Raw genomic sequence first — 15,605 nt, forward strand, 5'->3', positions numbered from 1 at the left:
GACTGGGATTTTCCCTGTTCCCTATTTAAAAGCCTACCTCTGAAAATAGAGAAACACAAACTGAGAAAAGAATAAGCATCTGATCCAATGCAGCATTAAAAAAATACAATTAATCCCATTGTGCAAAAGCCTAAATACAAGACTTTTCATTTTAAAAATGAAATGTTAATAATGCCTATATGAGGCAACACCAAAAGCTTTACTAAAAACTCTAAATATTTCTCTGAAACCAAATAAAGGATGGATTTCTGTGAAATGAAATTATGTACCAGTCTCTTTGATAAGTAACTAGCTCAGCAAATTAACCCACATAATGTCTATACATGAACCTCCTGGAAAAGCCTTTTCCAACATTACTGAACTACAACAGACGGAGAACAAAAGCTTTACGTACAAAACTTAACAGACAAAAACCAAAACGTCCTATGGATTAAAGGCCTCTACCTTATCTTTGAGATGCACTGAACTTAAGTGCTTCCACACATTAACCGTTTAAAACCGATAACCTCACAAGTAGGTTGTGTCAGTAGAAAAAAACAACTTTTTTTTTACCCTGCCAAAGCTTTTTAGGTTATAGGTCATATTTGAAAGTTTCTTGTGTGTGTGAAACAGAAGCTGATTTGTTGAAGCCATTGGGTTGCATCCTTGCAAAGAAACTTCCAGCAATCTGCTGTCTAAAATTTACAATCTGCTCAAATTTATGAAATGCACAAGATTTTCATTCTCTCCAGGCCAGCAGGAAATATCGCGGCTAAGATTTTTAGTATTCTGGCAACAAGGGAATACAAGAGAAAAATGATGACAAAGGTCTTTATAGCGGCATCATTTCATTCTCAGATTAAACAAGAGATGTAAAGAGAACAAGCCGAGTAAACATCTGGAAATTTGCTAGTCCGAGACTCCGTTCAATCACTGGCCAAAGCTAACTGTTACAGAACATTTATCAAGAATTTTCTGCACCATTTCAGAACTTTGAATTGTAATAAAAGATAACGGAAAGAGCAAATGTATGAAAGAGGTATGTATCAAAGAAGAAAAATCAGGAACAAAATGCCAGGAAACTGGAAATGTGCTACTCCTGCAAAAATATGCCATTACTTGCATTGCAAACTTTTTTGAAACATTTTTGCTACGTTGAACTTTTTGCAAACCTTTTTTTAAATATAATTCAGGACATCTTTGTAGAATTCTTAAAACACTACCCAGCACAGATGCATCATGTGTCATAATTGCTGAAATCACGTTATCATAAATTCTTTGCAGGAAGTAAATACAGATTGAACAGTGGTACATATTTTAACTGAATATCCCAAGGAAACTCAAATAAAGGAAATACAGTATGCAATCAAATGAAAAAGCCTTCATGCAATACAATAAGATAACATTAAAAAGTAGTTTGCAAAACTTTAGATTCTTATTAGTAGAACCAATTTGGTCCACCGTGATTTTTAACTAGTGTCCAAGAGTAGTCGCAGAGAAACTGACCGCATTTCCAAAAGCCAAGCCTAACTGATGTCATTAGCACGGACTTGAGCTGAAGTTTAATGTACTAGCCGGCACACATGTTCACTGGAGGAATATATGTACAGTAATGCTATGTCTTCGGGCCAGTAATTCACTTTAACATGATGTTGTAATGAATGGGAACCTTCCAGACGCATATTAACGAAAAATACCCTGGCTGCTGTTTTTCTGGAAATCATACTCAACCAATGAGATAATCAATTAGCGATAATCTAAGCAAGAAGGAACTCCTTGGCCTGCTGCTTTTTTGCTTGATCAGACATGACTGTCGCAGAGCAGCAAGAAGTAAGCATTTTCTTCCCACATGTGCATCTACAGCAGATGGAGGTTGCAACATTTCAGCTTCCCACAATATGTTTCTCCAGCCTAGCTGAGGGAGTTTGAATAGATCTCCTGTGTATTCGGTCTTCCACCTTTTGTTAATAATTAAATGTTCCAAAGGAGGTTTCTGTTGCCATGGGATATATTGCTCTGTTTATCCGAGCGTATAAAAAAGGGGAAAAAACAAAACTGGGAAAATCCATACAATGTGAACTCGGGTCTCTGCAACAGTGGAAAATGACCAGCTGTAAGGCAATTGCAAGCAGGATCCAAGGACAATGTGGGTCACAAGATGTCTTGTACAGAAATGCGAGGGTTTCATTAATAAACCTGCCATTTTTTCTCGGTTGAAGGCACATTTTGCTCCAAATAGACACAGTGACGCATGCAGTATACAGAACAGAAAGGTAAATTATCTCAAAGTGTTTAATTGTGGTCATTTTTTCTCTTTTGCTCTTGGCTGCAAAATGACATTATAGTAGTTTGAATTGCTGCCACTATTGTTAGCCTCACCCGCTGCTGAAAGGAGAAGAGAAACAGATGAAACTTCATGCAGTTTCAACATTTACTGCAAACACCATTAGCGACAATCTCAGTCTAGGTAGCTACATTATGGATCACACTACTACAGTATGACACATCCATTCTTTGTCACTGGAACATCCTCCCACTGGGTGCACCTTTGCAATGGTTTCTTTAATCCCAGAGCACAAACTCGATTAAAATTTCTAGATGACGTGCATGACATTTCTTCTTCCTACAATCCAAAATGTTTTCTGTATGTAACTGAAAGCCTGTAGGTCACAGTCTGGAAAAAGATGACAAAGAAAAACATGTTTTCACTTAAATTTAGTTTCGGAAAATGATATATACTGTAGATGTGACTTGACATGGGGCAATGATCAATGCAGAGGATCATCACATAACCTCGCATGTGTTCAGCTGTGTAGTCAATGTACTACTCTTCAGTCCCAACATTTCCATCTGAAAAATGGATTTCCTTTTCCTTTTGCATGCCACCGTGCAGCGAAATTCCCCACTACATGAAGACGACTCCATTTCAAAACAGAGAAATAAGATGAGCTGAAAAAAATAAAAGCCCGTCTATTTCTCAAGAGCTGTGGGTAGGTTCAAACATCCCTGAAAGTCTAAATCCAATCCTTGTGGATGTATAAGTATCCATTCAGCCAAGTCCGTGGATCTTACTGGGAGGATAGGGTGGCGGCACTGGCTTTGTTCCTCAAGGATTTCCGAAACTTGTTTTTTTTTTTTTTTTAGCTTTTTGTTGCACTACACTCCAGAGTAGTAGGAGGATCCCCATGGTTAAAAGAATGTACAGTCTGAAAATATCCTCCAAGAACGCGGGCTACTCCGTCTCTGACATAAAACCTTAAGGGGCTACAAATCATCCGCTTTGGCAGACTTTCTTGGCCGCACTGACTTGGGGGAACAATAGTGTTTCACCATCGCTGCACTCTGGATGAGGCATCAGGGAGATGATGCACTGACTGGAGGCACTGGTTCAAGCGGAAAGAGTTGAATGGCCTTCATGCAAAAAAAAAACTTGCACCCAACCATGGCATTCTCTGCAGAAAATGATCCAATTCACCGCAGTAGAGCTCCAGTTTTTGCTCCACGTCGGATTTTGTGTCTTTCTTTAAGCTGGAGAACCTCCCGTTGGAGATTTATTTTTTGGTAAGGATTTTCTTCTGCATATCTCAGGTCAGATATTTTTTTCTGCATCTTATAATCAACTACTCCCATGTGGAAACCATGTTAGAAGTGCTCTAATTTTCCAGGACACGGTCTCAAAGACTAAAAGCTCAAAAGTCTGTTTTACAATGTCGTTTTATCAACTGTTAACTTTTTATACTGAAACTCAGGTAAGGGTTTTGTCTTTGAAGTTGCATTTAAGTTATGCAACTTAAATGAAAGGTACAACTGTTTAAAACATACCTCCATCAACGTCCTGTAGCAATACCAGTATCTACATATGAAAAACCTTTTCCTACAGTTCATCTGTGCTCCATGTAACAGGTTAACAGTGGAGATCAGCACTGCATGGGTCCATTAAACAAGCTGATTGCTGTACCAATAGACTTCAATGGGTTCCAGTGTTGTTTGACAAGAAGCAGGTCTCTGCGGTATTATGAACTCACTTTCACAGGCTGTGGATACTATAGTATACTGCACAGGAAGCTTAGAAACACTATTAACAGGAAAATGCACCAACTCCCATGGGAGTTTACAGACGCTGCAATTATTTTGCTCCATGTTCTCCCGAACGCATGCAAAAAGAGTCATTTGGAGGTCACCTCAGCTTCAAACTTGCCATTTACAAACCTGGAACTGGTTTTCCTGTACTTGTACAATGTGTGGCCTGACACATTTATTTATTATTCGTGTTTCTCAGTCCCAGTTTTATCATGAATTAAATTAAAGAATTAAGAATTAAAGTCATTTTGTTTTAAAATCTTTTCTATGTAATATTTAGCTTTCTGTCTCATTCAGTCAGTCAGCTAACCAAGACTACAAAAAAAACTTGGATGAGTTCACCACTGAGCAACTGTCCACTCAAGTAACATATACAGTACCTCTGTAGACTATGAAAAGATTACAGCTTGTAAGGAAAAGACAACAAAAATGCATTTTTGCAGAATAATACGTTTGAGAAACAGACGTACCTGTAAACAGAATCTTCAATAGGATAAGGAATGACAAAAGAACCAGAAGTTAAAGGTTTAAGACCTGTAGTATAACAACAATCCTGATTTTTGTAGTGCTGTTTTTGTCTCCTAAACAGAGACACTAAAGCGATAACTACAAACCGAATGATCGCTCACAGATTTTTGTTGCATTGATTATGAAAATGAATCTTATTGAATCTGATCTTTGAAGATATATTAAAGTTATTGTAAGACACTGGCAATACCACACTGATGAGCACAAATAAGGACAAAGCAGTGGTCTGCAAGGGCTTGTCTTGACTAAATACAAGTACAGTACAATCATTCTGAAGCAGAACGACTGTTTTAGCAGACTGCAATCAGCTTATTAGCTCTCTGAAGTCATTCCTTAGGTAAGAAACTGAGCAACTGGGGAAACAAAAGAAACAAAAGGCTGAAAAAATAAATACATGCTTTTGCATTTGTGCTTAATTTTCTCACTGTGCCTGCAGCACAAGCAGTGTCATATCACTGAAGCTGACCGTAAGGACTGCAGGATCTCAGAACTCCGAAAGAACTCAGTCAGAGGCTTGGGGAATACTGGCTACATTCCACCCCAACAGACTTTTCATCCAAAAATAGGATTAAGTTTCCCTCTTGGCACAGACTATTTTTTTTCTTTAAACAAAATCAGGCCCTGTCAGTGCAGAAAAAAAATACCCGATGGCCGATGGTCAATTAAATAAAATCTCTGCCAACTGGCTCACATCAGGTGAAGGTTTGCCCAGTGCGTTTTCTTTGAGTGAAAGGAAAGGGCCCTGAAAAAAAGAGACTACTGTATGTATTATTACCATATTATGGATAGAAGACAATAAATCTTTCTTCTTTGATATAGGTGCCCCCCGTCTCAGTTTCAGAAAGGGCAGACAACCTGATAAATCCCCTGTCACCGAGCCAACAGCACAAGAAGCCGGTCATTAGCGACACACTTCCTGGAAGCATCTGTAACATGGCTACAGAAACCTTTGCCAAGCAGAAGAGTTGTTCTGAAAAATGCGGTCAGCTTAACTGAAAAAGTCGACTGCAGCAAACATATTTAAGGTGGAGCTTATAACAGCCTGGTTTGTGAAAAATGTAAAGAATGGTTGTCAAGATCTTAACATTACATGTAATTGCATTGAATAATATCTAATTATCACTAAATCATTATATAATATCTAAGACAGGGATTGCTTATTATTTTCTCTCCATTTTAATGCACAAATTCAGCACATCTTATAGCAAATAGAAAGCTATAAAGAAGAGAAAATATCCATTCCAGCCAAAGGCTGCTGTTAAAAGGAAATCATAAACCACTGGTAAAGACCAGAATATCATTTGACCCCCTAGTGTTGAAGGCTAGGTGGTGCTGTGGAGCAGGAAAAAATACTTATAAAGCCATTTGCAGGGTTCAAGGAAAGCTATGGTCATAAATAAAATATAGTAATGGTTTCATCCAAGTCTCGAGCTCTCCTTATTCCTTACAATTCAGACCCACACCACACAGTTCGAGTCTAAAACACAATGGATGCTGACACTGAGCATCTGTAAATCACAAATTGGTCTCCTTTAGGGCCAGGAACTGGTTTAAATACTTAATCAATACCCTCTCTCCCAGGGCGAGCTCATTTGGTGTGGAAATAGCCACACAATACCATATGTGTAACTGCTATTTTACCAGGACTGAATTTCCCTTTAACTTTTTTCCAGGGCCTTGCATAGAATTATTTCCCTCAAAACTGAAAGCAACAGCGCAAACGTGAGAAGAAGAACTTCACATCATTCTTTTCAGGCTGTGAAGACCATTTGCTTTAAAAAACAATTTGCTGTAATGGTAAGGGCAATAAATGAAGGATTATGGAAGTATTGCAGTTTATACAGGTCAAGTTTGAACTATAGTGCAACACACGGTAAAATACTGGAACACCCCCTTGTCCAAAGCTTAACTGTAATCACAGGAATAAATTAAAGAAGCATGGTAACTTTACTATTCATCACTGGATTCACAATGACTAAATGTAATATTTTGAGATTTCAGACATTTAATTTGTAGGCAAACATGAAAGAATGTACAAGTAAAGCTTCACTTAAGTCGCTTCTCAAAAGAACATTTGGCAAATAAGGGGTAGGCAGGGGGAGTGTGATGAATTGGGTGGCATGTAAACAGTATTAACTTCTTCACACAACATTGAATACATGTTTAATGAGGGGCATTTACTAAACATGTGTAGCCTTCTTCTGGGTTTGAGAAAAAGAAAGGCTGGAAAGTGTTCAAAGTATGACTCATGTAAGCTTTTTCTACATTAATCTTGGCTTTATTACATCATTTTGGGGCCCACTGCCACACACTAAGAACACAGTGGAAAAAAAAAAAACTTGCTCTAATACATACATTAAGGACTACATTCTTTAAGCAGCACAACAAAAATGTTTTGTTAATTATGCTACAGTTAGCAGGAAATAGCCATCATCAGCATTTTAAACCACCATCAACCATTTTTATGGCTCAGATCATTCACTGGAGGTCCACTATTCCGAACAGCAGGATTTCAATCATATAAAAAAAAATGCAATAGTTATCTATAAAGTATGTTGAGAGAAAACTTTACCGGCCTACCCATCTTGCCCCTCTTCCCCGGAACTCCAGGAATGCCCTAGAAGAGGAGGAGAGAAAGAGAAGCAATCATTTTAATGCAAGACGACCGAGATGGAGATCGAAAAGAAATGCTATTCTGTGCCCTGAGCACAATTCAGCTTTGAGCTGCTTCCACACCGAAATGGAAAAACAACACAAAACTAAAAATAAGAATTTGCTAACTAATAATAGCGGGCAAAAAAAAACCCCATCGCCGATTTAATCTAAATCAGCCCTGTCACTGCTCCTTAGCTCTAGTCACTGATATAATCCAGTTCAGCATAGATGTTTTAAATTCCAACACCATTTGATCCTGTGTAAATATTATGAAAGGAACCTGCTGTTACACCTAAGAATTTGCCACAGTTCTCCATGTCTGGAGCATGTGATCTCTACTAAGCCCTTTCATTGCATCTACACTTCCTGTCAGAGAGGCACTGTGTGTTGTCTCTTGCCTCAGTGCAGATAGGACCCAATTTGACGTTCATCAAAAACACTTCTGTGTTTCTCAAGACAGAAAACAACCATAACAAAAGGCCAATGATTGTTTAATAAATCTTGAAATATGTTGTATCTGATCAAAAGCATGCACAGAAAGCAAATAATCAGAGTGTGCTGCTTACTCCCCATAATCTTTTCACTTCCTTTTCAATAGAAGGCCTCGAGCAAAGCAAAATATGTGGTAAATCAATAGATAAACTAAGAAAAGTTTCAACTGAATTATTATTATACGTTCATTAAAAGAAACTCATCTAAATCTGAGTTCCAAATGTTTCAGATGCAGCTATGAAAAAAGAATTAAACATGACTACATTTCAGGGAGACATTTTGCTAAAAATTTTTTACAATGGATGACCATATATACTGTAGAAGACATTCAGAGATAAAAGTGTGCTCTCAGACTGTTGTAGGGCAAAACAGGAATCAGGAATCTGCCCTCAGAATCTGGGACAATGGTGTCACTAGGGCGTCGTATTCACTGTATCTGTGAAGAAGACCAGGAGGCCCTTGGGATTTTCAGATACACAAACACCTCAGTCAATGGAAATGAAAACGGGGGGGGGGGAAACCACACTTACTCTCTCACCATCAGGCCCAGGCAGGCCGAAAAGCCCGGGTATACCTATAAAACCCTGCAGAGAGAAGGGGAGAGAACAGGCATGAGAGTAGCTCTTAGAAACTGAAGGCCTCAGAAACGCCCCTACTTCTACGTCGGTCAGTCTTTCTCAGAAAGCGGCGGGATGCAGGGAGGTCTCCGTGAAGAACTAAGCCTTGAGGCAAGTGTATATGCCCATGGACTGCATGGTGCTGGCTTCCACGATGTAGTCCAAGGGCACATACCCTCACACCAGGGATCAATGAAGTTGTCCACATGTGCTGCTCACGGTGAAGGAGAAAAAGGGGTTAGAAAGAGGGACAAAGACAACAAATAAGGAAAAGCACACTGTCATGTTCTTTACATACCAGCCAACACTGTTAAAATTGGTTTGCATGCTTTAGTGATTCTAATGCATTCTTTATATGCTACTGTATGTACTCCTGCATACGAGATTAGAATGTAACTGTACATTATCGGCACATATCAAAAGTAATTTACATGCACTTATTCTAAAAGATTATGGCCTCCTACAAAGCCATACTGTAATTCAAGGTGAAACACTGACTCAATGTGGAATCACACCTGAAGGCTTTCTTTCCCATCAACAGTGGGGCTCAGATATGAGCTACAGTACATGATGGAAATAGGACAGCATCAGTTTGAGAGCTATCATGAAAGCCGACTGCTAGTGACACCATGCTGAGGATCTTCTATGAGATGCAGGCTTTTGCACAAATATGTCCTCATATCTTTGCAAATTTAAAATAAGGGAACAAGAACGCAGTTTTCCAACACATGATCTCGTCTTATTTAAGAGCTCACAACATCTGCAAAAGCCCAGACTGCACAGAAAAGAATGGGAGCATGTTTTGCTTTCCAAAGAAAACCTCGGCATTAATACTATTAGTTCGACCAGTTCTGCAGAAGCACAGGAAGCTCGAGGCTCCAAGGTCACTGTCAGTGAGTCACATCTCTCTGGGACAGAGACTACACTAAAAAACCCACTTGGCAACTCCTTGTAATAAAATTAAACAGTAAGCTTTTAAGGGTAAGAGTAAGCTTTTTGACATGTTATTATTATAAACGTTAGAACCCTAGAGCACTTTATTAAATATTTAAAAGAAAATCTGTGCTTGCCCCAAATGTCCTTTAAAATTTACGTTTGTTTTACCCAATTTTGCTTCTTAAAAAATTCCACTCCACCTAAAAGTAGTCTTCCTTCAATTATATAAATGCTCTAAAAGCAACAATGGTTTTAACTTTAGAGTCTCTAGACTGTATGTGCACTCCTGTAGCATTATTCTATAATCTTTTTGGAAGCGCTTTTAAACAAGCAGAAGCAAAAATGCTTGGCATGTAAAATGCGCAAAATAGTATTCTTCTAAGAGATACTAGTTATCTCCTTTGTTTCATTACTTTTTCACCAATAATTCCACTTTTTTTCAAAAATACAAATCTAAGGCCACATAAATAAGTGCCTGTGAGGACAGTCTGAAGTTAGCACTTCCTTTAAACACCTTACTGCTGGTGTCTCGTACCAAGAAGCAGCCAATTATACACTCTGTTATGCAGTTCTTAGGCACAGCACCTGACAAACCCTTTAATAAAGAGCTTATTCACAGAACAGCCCCTGTATACAGCACAGAGACTCAGTCACAACGAAAACAGCAACTACGCTGTAATTGAGTAAAAAAGTCATTTTGAGTGTCAAATAATTACAATTAAACAGCTGGCATGCTCAGATAAACAGAACCTTTTTATATATTTATTTGTTTAGCACATGCACATTTTGTGACTTACAAAATACCTAGAAATACAAAGCAAATGACAAAAGTCATAACTGAATGTAACATTAATAATTGGGCATTTTTTGTAAAAAAAAGCACAATGAAATGTGTAGGCATCCCCATTTTCAAGCTGACAGGAGTCACTTACATGATAAATAAGGAAAATAAACTCTTCTGCCACTCTGCTCAGAACATTCTTGGAGTGTGGTAACCGGCCTAACCTAAATATCACTGAAAGCAATAGTTAGTGTCAAGGCTCTAACCCGATAGCTTTTGGATATTCCTTTCATCCAGCAGCATGTAATAAGCACAGACCTAATAATTGTTTCTGCATCCAAGACACACTCCTTCTGTGCCAAGTTTCCTTGTTTTCACCTGCTCTCATAATTCACTAGCAGGAAAAACCTCATCCATATAAACTGCTGCCCAGGTACCAGAACATGAACCGTACCTGGTCTCATTACTCAGTCTGTGGGCTTTGTGCTCATGTGCCCATCATATCCAAAGTACATAATTCGCTTCCAAATCCTTTAAACACAGTAGAAATGTGATCCTTACTGACCCAAGGACACTGAATACATTTTAACCTCTTAACTTAAAGAAGCTACTTACTGTAGATCTTTTTACACATGCTGGAGTTTGGTTGGAATTTTCAGGGCATGCATTTTACTTCTGGGCAGAAAACCTCTATTCTTACTTTTTAAAATTAAAATCACTAGTTACAACCTGCAATGTTCGTGAATTTGGTTAAGTCGAAAACAGATACTTACCGTATATTTAACTTGTCATTTATTTCACTGGATAACAATGAAAGCACCATGAATATATTTCACATACTGTACACACACTGGATAATAAATTCATTTCTATAGATGGATGTACTGAACCCCAGACATTCCTAGAGGATGGATGCCATTTACAATCATGGAGCTTATACGGAACAATTTCTGGCTTTTAAGAGAGGTAAAAGTGCTCAAGCTGATGTCATTTCAACTGATGGTAATCCCACTTAAGCCACTTACGGCTACCTTCTGTTTGCACACAGTTTTAACACACCACTCTCAACAGAGTAGCTACCTCAAGATTTCAGCTAATGCACACTAGATTCATCCCATCATTGAAGTGTCAGCATCCTAAATTTTCCACTGCTCCCCAGTGAAACACAAGAGATACCAAGCCTGCATCTCAGGTTCCCACCCAGACGACTGTAGGTGAGAGTGAGCAGTAGACAGGAGACCTGCTTGAGACCATTGTGAAAGTTGAGCACTATGGTCAACTGCAGGTGCATCACTGGAATGGTGCCAGACTTTGATGTTTCTTTTCCCAGTGTTTAAAAAAAAATCACCAGTGAGAGGTAGAATGGCAATGTAATGTACGTATTTAATGAACACGGTGGAAAAAAAAATTGTCTCGTTTCTGCCACAAAACATTAAACACTTGTATTACTTACTCGAGATCCTTTAGGCCCAATATCTCCTATAGGCCCAGGTAAACCCTAAAACACATACAGAAAATAAGGCAGGAGTTGGATGGTTATACTGAACACTAGGAATATACAGTTTAAATTCAATTAATTAGGAAAGCAAACTGTGGAACATGAAACCTCTAATCAGATGATGTCCTACAGTTCACTAACGGAAATGTATAAATAATATTCTTGACCTATTAAAGCTACTGAAGATAAGATGAAAGCAGATATGCGTAATGATACCATTTGTGTTGATGTCTGCAGAAGTTAAAAGTCGTCTAAGTAAAGGATTACCTACTACAGTAAAAGAGGGACTACAGGATTACAAACTAATATTGGACGATTACATCTACACACACACTTTTAAAGAATATGTATCTAAATTTTATAATTTAATTCACGTTAACATTTAACACACAACACAACGGGCAAAATAGTGAACTGCAATGCAATGATCTGGATGTTTCTCAGTACTATTTAGTAGTCAAATTTTAGGACATTTAAGTAGGGAGGATCTAATCAAATAAATTTACACCAAGTATTCATGTTCAATAATATCTTCAAAGTTTCCCTGGACAGAAAACAAGCTAGTTGAAGTGAAATGTAATCCCTCAGGAATTCAGAAATAGCCATCTGGAAATTCAAACGATACTCTACAAATATTAATTTAGAATTAAATTAGGATATAATTATATATAAATAATAGTTTTATTCTCTTCTAAAGTTTCAGAACTAAGTTAGAGCTATACTGTTTCTTACTGTTCAAACTTTTTTTTCATGTTCTGTTGGAATGTAGACCACCCTCAAAGACCACTTTGTGATCATAAATCCAGTATTTCAGCTCAGTTCTGTTAATTCATCTGTATTTATACATTCATTTTTTACTATCCGTCAAAATGCCATTCATTTAAGAGAGTAGCCTCATTAAAAAGTTTACTTTTGTGTAATTCCGCTTGTAGCATTTACTGCCAACACATTGCTGTAGTTTAATTTTAGGTACATTTCAGTGTCTGTCATCCATGTGATTTCAAAATACCTACTTACCTCCCATTAAAATGTTTAAGTTCAACTCCAATTACTGAAGTGAAAATTTAAAAAAATGCCTTCTCCTTTCTACTAAGTGAGTTCCATAAGCCACTATTACATTTTCATTGAAATGGTCTTTCAGATATTCTACAAATTAGGTGTCACCATGAGCAAGAACTCTCCTTCTTGAGTTTTGAATGGTAGGGGGTGCTAAAGACTAATTCATGGGGTGTAAAATAGGTCTAACTCCATGTGGAATGTTTCAGAAATATCAAAACATACAGAATGGTATATCGTAATATCATAGTACACAGACAAAGTAGATTGAGGAAACACTTCAGGAAGAATACCTGGTCTGCTGCTGCCAATGCAATGTATTATTTCACGCATATTTTGAAGTGTAAATTTCTCTTTTCACCACTTTCAACGGCAGAAGCAGAAGAACTTGAGATGAGAATGAGTAGGATTTATAGCCCTTGTGAAACCGATCAGTACACTGGACAAAAAAAGCCCCTTTACTTCACAGGAGGGCTGTGTCAGTAGAATATGAATCAGTCTGCCAATAGCTGGGGAAAAAGATAACTACTTCTGCCTCCTTTACTGAAACTGCAAGTTTCCTATTGTTGTGCCACCAAGCCTTAAGAAAAATAACTTTTTATTTCTAAAAAATATCTATACTGAATAACATCAGCATTCAGTATTTACACCACAGGTCTAAATCTCTACAAAAACTAGTAAAATTCTATTATTTTCATTTGAAAGAGTAACAAATTTCTCAGCCGCATTTACATCAACGTGTTACTACTGAAAAGAAGATTTTTAATCAAATCTATGAAAGAAATGGTACCCCTTTTTTTTGTTGTTTAAAATGTTTATTCTCTTGAACAACAACCTATTTTATCTTTTAAAAACGTAGGGCTGTTATGTAGGCGAGTTGTACTCTCCACTAACGGCCCCGTGTTTCAAACCCTTCCCCATGTCCCACCACACTCAAATTGCTACTTTGTGCATTTAGCCAGCACAGCATCTTAAGATTTACTGCACCTGCCTGCCAGGATAACCTTTGGCACCTGGGCTTCCATCTGGACCTCGCTCCCCCTGGGGAAAGAAAAAAAGCCATTTGTCCCAATTAACTGGAATACTGTCCACGCGGTCTGTGACGGGTAGCTCAGTAAGACGAGCTACAAAATGAGATCAGTGCAAAAGCCGAACCAAAAGTAAAGACCTGTGAAGTCCACGAGCTGGACTAGGACCTTGCTATAAAAGGCCTTTGTTAGTCCAATATTGTTTTTGGAAGGCTGGGCGCCACCAGAAGTAAGGTGTTATTTTCTTGTTGGTTTTTCAGACGAGTCTCGCTATATTCAGACCATCTGGTACTGTTTCAGCAGGGGGAAAAACACCCCAGCCAAAATTCTTTAAGTGCAAATGTGTTCATGTATAACATCCTTTGACATGGCCCTGACTTTAGAACAGCCACCTATTCATGAATGCCCCCAGTACTGAAGGTTTTGGCCACACATATAAAGATGGATTCAAGTTTGGTCCTAGAGAAAGGTATCCTTTATCCCACTGTTGCCCAAATGTTATCTTTGTGTCACAGGAATTACAATAACATGAAAGGGATGCTTAAGCATTTTATCACTATCTCAAGCCTCAATATTTCTAACACCCAATTTCTGCTGTGCTCTTCTTTAAATTGTACCACTACCATGAAGTGTGAATTAAATTTTCCAGCATGCAATATCCCCAGAAAGTACTTGTGGTGTTAATTTCCTTAAAGGGATACTGATCATTGCAAAAATAAAATCAACATAAAAATTTTAATCTTTCTTTCATGACTACAGCTGAGCAAGTGTAAACTGTGAAGCTAATGTTATTCCACTTTAAATGAAGTGCAATAAGTATTCGACCAAGTTTAAACTGTAATGTACAAATGCCTTGTGGTAGAAATCTGAGACATTATGTTATTGTCAAAAGGTAAAGAAGTTAAAAAGAAAATAGGCCTTGATATCAATTTCTATTGGGATTTGACATGAGCACCTGTACTAGCTAATAAAATCACCTAAAAAATGACCAAGAATTCCTTTAGGACTTCTGGAGCTTTTTGAGAGCTATATCTTTATCTAGAACGTATGGCTTAGTCAGCAAGCAGCAGGGGAGCACTTGCTTCTAAATCTTGCGTAAACATTTTGCATTCATATAGACCGCTTGAAATCTCTCGTTTAACTGAAATCCCTGAGTCACCAACACCAAACCCACACCCACCCACTCCCTAGAACTTGAGCAATCTGTGGAAAGCACCCAGACTCTCAGCATCTACACTAGGTATTTGTCTTCAATGCCTCTTTTTATAAAAGCAAACTGCTTAGAATAGATTTAAGTAGCTTCACCCCCCTTGTTCAGTTATTTCAGAACTTGTGTCTAAAACTTACCCCATGACCACTTTTTTTCCTGATGCTGCTGTTGCAATTTATCAGATTTTAATGTACATGGCATGGGCAAGATGCATTTTTTTATCTTGCATGGGGTTATTGGACTTCAAATTACTATGGAATAGCTGAAGGAGTTGGTTTGAAGGGCTAGTGTTGGAGTGATAACAACCTAAGATCTTTCCATACTAACATTCACTGTTAAGCTACTGTACAGGCTTTTCCCCCAGAGTATTTTAAAGTAGAAACACCATCTCATATAAAAATTCCAGCAGTCTTTAATTCCTTCTCCTCCCCAGGCATCAAAGAACAGAAGGGGTTACTGGCTTGTATTTACGATATATTTCTGCAAGCTTGAAGACACAGGCTTCAAATGAGACAAGGTCATTTGACTCCCTAAATCTGGCGTGTTGGCAGATATTCACCGATCTCAGATCTTTCATCAAAGCCATCTTGTTGAAAGTAAAACAACCCCCCCCCCTCCAAAGAACCTTCAATTACAAACAAAATAAGTGACCCAAGACATTTCAGGAACCTGCAAATCTACTCACTGGTTCTCCTGGATGCCCTTGGAGACCAAGATGACCCTTCTGTCCCTGGAAAGAGAATAA

At 38.1% G+C, this 15,605-nt stretch overlaps 1 protein-coding gene across 4 annotated transcripts in view; it reads right to left on the reverse strand.

Moving 5' to 3' along the window:
- Positions 1 to 15,605, reverse strand: part of LOC148643942 (uncharacterized) — a 157,480-nt gene that overhangs the window by 83,490 nt on the left and 58,385 nt on the right. For all 4 annotated transcript variants that reach the window (XM_088615534.1, XM_088615531.1, XM_088615532.1 and 1 more), the window contains exons 8-12: positions 15,546 to 15,590; positions 13,610 to 13,663; positions 11,522 to 11,566; positions 8,265 to 8,318; positions 7,160 to 7,204 (exon numbers count right to left, since the gene is read on the reverse strand). In XM_088615534.1, coding sequence (XP_088471660.1) covers positions 7,160 to 7,204; positions 8,265 to 8,318; positions 11,522 to 11,566; positions 13,610 to 13,663; positions 15,546 to 15,590 — 243 coding nt within the window. The remainder of the gene's footprint in view (positions 1 to 7,159; positions 7,205 to 8,264; positions 8,319 to 11,521; positions 11,567 to 13,609; positions 13,664 to 15,545; positions 15,591 to 15,605) is intronic.

This window comes from Lepisosteus platostomus, chromosome 21, assembly GCF_059453375.1.
Source record: "Lepisosteus platostomus isolate fLepPlt1 chromosome 21, fLepPlt1.hap1, whole genome shotgun sequence".
Taxonomy (NCBI): Eukaryota; Metazoa; Chordata; class Actinopteri; order Semionotiformes; family Lepisosteidae; genus Lepisosteus; species Lepisosteus platostomus.